We start from the raw sequence: 6,599 nt of genomic DNA, 5'->3' as shown, positions 1-6,599 counted from the left end.
CTCCTCCTTCATGGCTTCAATCCAAACATCATGTTTTGATGCTTCTTGATAGGTATTGGGTTCCAAGATAGCAACATTGCATCTTTCATATATATATATATATATATGAAAGGGATCTCGTCTTCAAAATTGGCAAATCAAGTGAGGATTCACCATCTGATTCTTCAGCTTCTTCCAAATTTTCAGAGCCAAATGGTTGTGTTTCAGACAGCGGCTTCAAGTTCAAATAACATGCATTTTCTTTCTCAACTTGCTCCTTATCCCAATTTCAATAAGCATGCTCATCCACCACTACATCTCTTCTGATGGAAATACCTTTTGTGTGCAAGTTGAAAACTCTATAACCTTTGTCCTGCAATGACTAACCAATAAAGATACTCAATTCACCTTTCGGTTCAAGCTTGCTTCTTCTCACTGAAGGAACATGAGAGTAGCATATCAATCCAAAGATTTTTAAGTGCTTATTAAATGGACTTTTTCCACTCCATGCCTCAATAGGAGTTTTACCATCCATGGCTTTGGTTGGTAGCCTATTCAATAAATAAGCTGAAGTAGAAACAGCTTCTACCCAAAAACTTTGTGGTAGTTTCTTTTCAAGCAACAAACATCTAGCCATTTCAACTACCGTCCTATTTTTCCTCTCTGAGACTCCATTTTGTTCTGGTGAATAATTTACTGTCAGCTTGTGATCAATCCCTACATCTTCACAATACTTGTTGAACTCATTTAAATTATATTCACCTCCATTGTCTGACCTCAAAGCCTTCAGCTTACAGCCACTCTGTCTTTCAGCGAAAGCTTTAAACTTCATAAAAACTGAAAAAACTTGAGACTTGTTACTCAAAAAATACACCCAAGTCATCCTTGTAAAATCATCAATGAACAACACAAAATATTTATTTTGACCCAAGGATGATGTTTTCATAGGTCCACATACATCAGTGTAAACAAGTTCAAGCTTTTCAGTTGCCTTTCATGAAGCACTTTTAGGAAATGGTTTCCTGTAAACCTTGCCCATCTGACATGACCCACACACTTCTTTAGATAGTAAGATCTCAGGCAAATCCTTAGTCAATCCCTTCTCATACATAGACCTTAAAGTGGCATAGTTAAAATGCTCATATCTTCAGAGCCACAACCATGAATCATCCAATTTTACAAAATTGGCACTATCAAACTTTCCATGAAAGATCTTATCCAACATTTCTACTTTGTCAATCAAAGTATCATCAGCATAAAAAATCAAACAATGCTTTTCCTTTAAAGTAAGGAGTAACCTTTAGACATCATTTGACCAACACTCAACAGGTTACATGCTAAAGATGAAACATACAACACATCATGTATAAGCTTTGTGCCTTGGTCAGTTTAAAAGGAAACTGAACCCTTTCTATGTGCTTCTAATGTTACACCATTTCCCATCCTAACTTTAGCTTTAAGTGACTTGTCAAGTGTGTGAAACATGAGCTCATTATATGACATATGACTCGTGCACCCACTGTCTAGGAACCATTTGAATTGGTTGGTTATGCTTTCTTCATGAGTAGCCATAAACAAGCTTTCTTCCTTTTCTGACTCTTCAGTGAAGTTTGCCTACTGAACATGGCGTTGTTGTGGTTGATTCTGCTTGGTCCTACAATTTTTCTCAATATGACCCATTTTTTTTGCAAAATCTACACTGAATTAAAGGCTTTCCTTTGAACCAACAATCCTTTTCTTGATGATTGGTTCTTTTACAATGGACACAAGGTGGAAACTTTCCTTTCTGTGAAGATTCAGTCCACGACTTTCTCTTTGCTGCTTTATCTCCTTTCATCCTCCTGTTGTCCTTCACAGTTTGCATGCCTTTATGCTTTGCTTGAAATGCCACTTCTTCTACTTCTTCTTCTCTTATACTTGTTCTTTGTTCTTGGGCTTGCAACTTGCTAATCAACTCTGCGACGGACAAAGTCTTCAAATCACAAGATTCCTCTATTGCTGAAATCTTGGACTCGAACCTTGCTGGTAAGCTTATCATCATCTTCTCCACCACCTTTGAATCTGGAAAAATTTCACCAAATAATCTTATTTTGTTTACAATTTCCAGAAGTTTGGTAGAGTACTCCTTCACTGTATCTCCTTCTTTCATCCTTAACATCTCAAATTCTCTTTTGAGAGTTAAGAGTTTGACAGTTTTCACTCTGTCACTTCCATCGAACTCCTCTTTTATCTTCTCCCATACTTCTTTAGGTGTTTCACAAGCCATTATTCTTGTGAAAATCACATCTAAAAGTGCTGAATAAAGACACGTGAGTGCCTTGGTTCTTGAACTTTGCATCTTCATAATTCTTTATTTGTGCAACAGTTGGATTTGGTCCCAATGGAGGGGGATCATTTTCACTTTCAACTGTTTCCCATAGACTAAGAGTTTTGAGATAAGCCTTCATCTTTATCACCCATATGTGATAATTTTCTCCGATAAACATAGGAGGACCTGCATCCAAGAAGCTATTGGATGCCATATTACTTCTGTTCAGGTTTCTCTTTTTAGAAGATCTAAAAAAAAACTTATCTTTAGGCCTTCATAGATCCCTCAAGAAGGTTGGCTCTTGATACCACTGTTACAATTTGGAGCTTAAGTGAAGAAAAAGGGTTAGCAGGAGTTTTCATTCATATATTCAACATTCATTCATTAGTCAACATTTTACAAAAGACTATACTTATAAGCTACATGAGTTTCACAAGACACACTATCTTACAAGACACACTTCTAAAAAATAAAGACTACCATTTATCTTTTAAAATAAAACTAAACATAATATTTAAAAGAAACTATTAAACAAAAGACCATCAAGAAGAGTCTCATATTCTAACATATTTATTATCCATATGAACAAAGAAATATACTATCGTGTTGCTTGGACTCTTCGAAAATGTTAGTGGATCCGTGTCGGATTCCCCAAATATTATGTATTTTTGGAGAATCCAACACGGATGCGACTTCCAAAATGAAGTGTCTGTGCAACTTTGCTATCATGCATCAAGCACTTGGAAACAAGTTGGGAAAATAACTTGAACACACTCAGTTTCTTGGGATTTTGACTCTGTCCAAACAGGACTTTGCATCAAGTTGGTTGCTCTGTTGCAACTCCAAGTAATCCTTGTACTTCATTGGAATATAAGCCGATGGGCTGTTTTCTTTTTCAATCAATGGAGAAGCTGGCCTTACTATTGTTTCCAGTGATGGACCATGAGCTGTGACTACTGATATCCTTGTTACTTTATTGTTCACCACTGCTCTATGTACATTGCTCTTGTACTTCCCATTACTGAATATCTTCCATATTAAAAAAAAAAAAAAAAAGATCTTAAACCATACCATTAAGGCATTAATTATAATCCTATTCTGAGCCTTGGAGTAACGGTAAAGTAACTCGGCATTTCAACCTACTATAAATATCTTAACTAGCCTAGACAGAGAGGTGCAATAATAATATATAGTTCTACTGAAGTCAATACTCAGAATTCATAATTTCAAAAGTACGACGAGTTCAATCTAAGAACCTTAAAGGCCTACAATTTAAATTCTGATTTCGCGCACCCTTTGTACGTGGACATGAAAAAGGGATTAATTACCTCAAGATGGTCGCCTGTATTAACCAGAAGCGAGTTGGGGAGGGCATTGACATTAATCCATTTGCCTTGATGCTGAACTTGGAGACCTCCAACTTGGTTACTGATGAGAAGTGTTAAAAGGCCATGATCTGAATGGGGTGGCATCCCCATTGTAAGTTCAGGTTGAGGACAAGGTGGATAGTAATTTCCAACAAAGACTTGAAGGCCTGATTCCAAGTCTAGAGCTTTGTCCAAGTAACTTTCTTCAAGCCCTAAACTTTCTGATACACCTCCTAGTAACTTTCTTGCCACTTCCCGGAGTTTCTTACTATACTCCAACACAACATCCCTATTAAATTAACACTACTATTGAGTCACTGAAAGATACTTCATTAAATTAGTACTAACTACATGATATTTATATTATTGTCAGTTAAATTCCTCGCAGATCATTACCTGTAGGCTTGGGGTTTGGTGGGGGAGTGAAAATGAGGATGGACAAAGACCTTAAGAAAGTCTCTCCAGAAGAAGAGATTTTCTGTAGACGTATTGAAACTTGTCCCATATCTTATAGGATCCAACACATGCTTCCCAGAAAACTCCTGTTTTTCTTCGTCCGGTAAGTTGAAAAATTCGTCCGTGCAATCAATCACTGCCTTCATCAAATTATCTGGTATGCCATGGTTCACTACCTGCACTTAATTAATTTTCACAAAACAAAACACCGCAATTACTCATCCTCCGTCATTACAACTTCCCTCCTAAAATTAGTTAGTTTAATCCTCGTATTATACTATACGTACCATGAAGAAGCCCCAATCTTGACAAGCTTTGCCGAGTTGGTGGATGGCTGTGGACCGTTGATTAGGATCACAGGAGGTGAGTAGAGAAAAATCAATGATGGGGATTGAGTTTGAATCATCGCCATCGTCGTCGTGATTAAGGTTAGTAGAATGAACATAATTAGAAGGTACGAAACGAAGATTGGGAGATCCAGCAAGCTGTTTGATATTGGATGGTTTGAGAGCTGTGGCCTTCATATCAGTCATGATTGCCCTGTAGTTGGTTACTGAAAATCTTACATGTTCCTAATATATAGAGGGGTATGTTGCCTTATCTTTTTCTTTTTCTCTGAATCTTTTCTGAAATTTGATCTTATCCTTTTGTTATTCTCTCTTTTAACATTTTTTTTTTTTGAGGATTTTACTAAAATACATCATTTTTTATAATATTGATTTACTAAAGTAATATATTTTTTAAAAACTTTATAGAACTAGTAAAAACGTTATTAACAGTAATATATTAGATTTTAAAATAATTTACGGATTAAAATAAATGGTAGACGACGTTAAAATAGAAATCGTTACTGACAGTAATGTTTTTGGCTTAAAACGTTACCAATAATAACGAGACTCTACTATGATGTGGCGGACCTGTAGAGTGTCGTTTATCATTGGTAATATTTTGAGCTAAAAACATTACTGTCAGTAACGATTCCTATTTTAATATCGTTTTGGTCCGTTAAATTTTTTAAAATCAATGTAATATGTAACTACCAATAACGTTTATACTAATTTTATAAAATTCTCGAAAAACATATTATTTTGATAAAATAATTTTTAAAATAACTTATTTTGATCCAAAATTCCTCTTATTTAATTAAAAATTGAACATTTTCACTGCTATACCACAAACTCAAACCCATGTTGGTAGGTGGTCTTATATTTGATTGTCATTTATGGACATATTTTAATTTATAAATATTTCTTAAAATTATTTAATATTTAAACTTTGCTAACGAAATTAATTATTCAGATTCATGTCCCATATGGTTTATATTTAAGGAATAAATTTAAAATTTGCCATATTTGCAAATAAATTTTGAAAATAAGCATGATTTCAAATTAATTGAAATTTAGCCACTCTTTTATGTGGAAGTAATATTATGGAGTAATATATAGGCAAGAAACACCCAGATTGGATAATTGATTGCCATTTTTACACTTCAAAATTTAAAGTAAAACACAAGAAATTTTTACGGATCATTCTTTTCTATTTTAATTGACAATTATTATGTCAAACTATTTCCTCGGATTTATGTTCAAATCCGTAAATAAGAAATTTCTTTTAAGATTAATTACTTAAATACATACACTGTTCATTGATGCATTGTCACTTCATTTCTTTTTGTGTCCATTAAACAAATAAATAAAAGATATAATTTACGGGATTAAAAAAAATCACTTGATATTGCTGTGGATCAGTGCATCCTGACTATGCAAGTATTTCAAATCCAATGATGCACCAGTCAATACTTTCAGAATATTGCTCCACCCTAAAACTAGCGTTGGATTACAGGTTATAGGTCGCTCATGTGGATCGATCTGACTCAATCCGAAATTTTATTTTTGAATTATCTGACAAATAAGAGGGAAAAGAAAAGATACTGAAGAATTTTGAAAAACTTGAGGGGAACAGTTACTGTTTCACTTCCCCATATATTTGGGATTCATCTCTTTCTTCCAAAAACAGAGAAATCGGTGACAAAAAACAGAAAACAACAACACTCAAATTAAAGGGCATCTAGTTTGTGAATTAACATTTTATTTTCAAGAGAAACGAAATCGACTTGGAGCAATTTCTTCGGTGGCAAAATCATGTCTCGAGTACCATATTCCAGTGCAGCTGGGAGTTTGATGTACGCTATGATGTGTACTCGCCCAGACATTTATTATGTCGTAGGTCTAGTTAGCAGGTATCAATCCAATCCTGGAAGAGATCATTGGAAAGAAATAAAAAAAAAAAATTTCGATACCTGAAAGGAACTGCTGTTTATTTACTATGCTATAGTGGATCCGATTTATTCATAAGAGGTTATACAGATGCTGATTGGGTCGGTGATCGGTATGATGGAAAATCAACCTTTGATTGTGTCTTCTTACTAAATGGTGGTGCAATCCATGGAAAAGTAAGAAACAAACTTGCATAACCTGTCAACCGTGGAA

General features: G+C 34.7%; 1 protein-coding gene across 1 annotated transcript; it reads right to left on the bottom strand.

Moving 5' to 3' along the window:
* Positions 1-2,642: 2,642 nt before the first annotated feature.
* Positions 2,643-4,775, bottom strand: LOC107840075 (2-oxoglutarate-dependent dioxygenase 19). Its single transcript, XM_016683799.2, has 4 exons — positions 4,398-4,775; positions 4,051-4,286; positions 3,616-3,943; positions 2,643-3,316 (listed from the first exon to the last, which is right to left on the bottom strand). The coding sequence occupies exons 1-4, from the start codon at positions 4,641-4,643 to the stop codon at positions 3,062-3,064; spliced, it is 1,065 nt and encodes a 354-aa protein (XP_016539285.1). The 5' UTR covers positions 4,644-4,775; the 3' UTR covers positions 2,643-3,061.
* Positions 4,776-6,599: the final 1,824 nt, after the last annotated feature.

The sequence above is a fragment of the Capsicum annuum genome, chromosome 8, assembly GCF_002878395.1.
Source record: "Capsicum annuum cultivar UCD-10X-F1 chromosome 8, UCD10Xv1.1, whole genome shotgun sequence".
NCBI lineage: Eukaryota > Viridiplantae > Streptophyta > Magnoliopsida > Solanales > Solanaceae > Capsicum > Capsicum annuum.
This window is presented reverse-complemented; position numbering and strand designations above follow the sequence as displayed.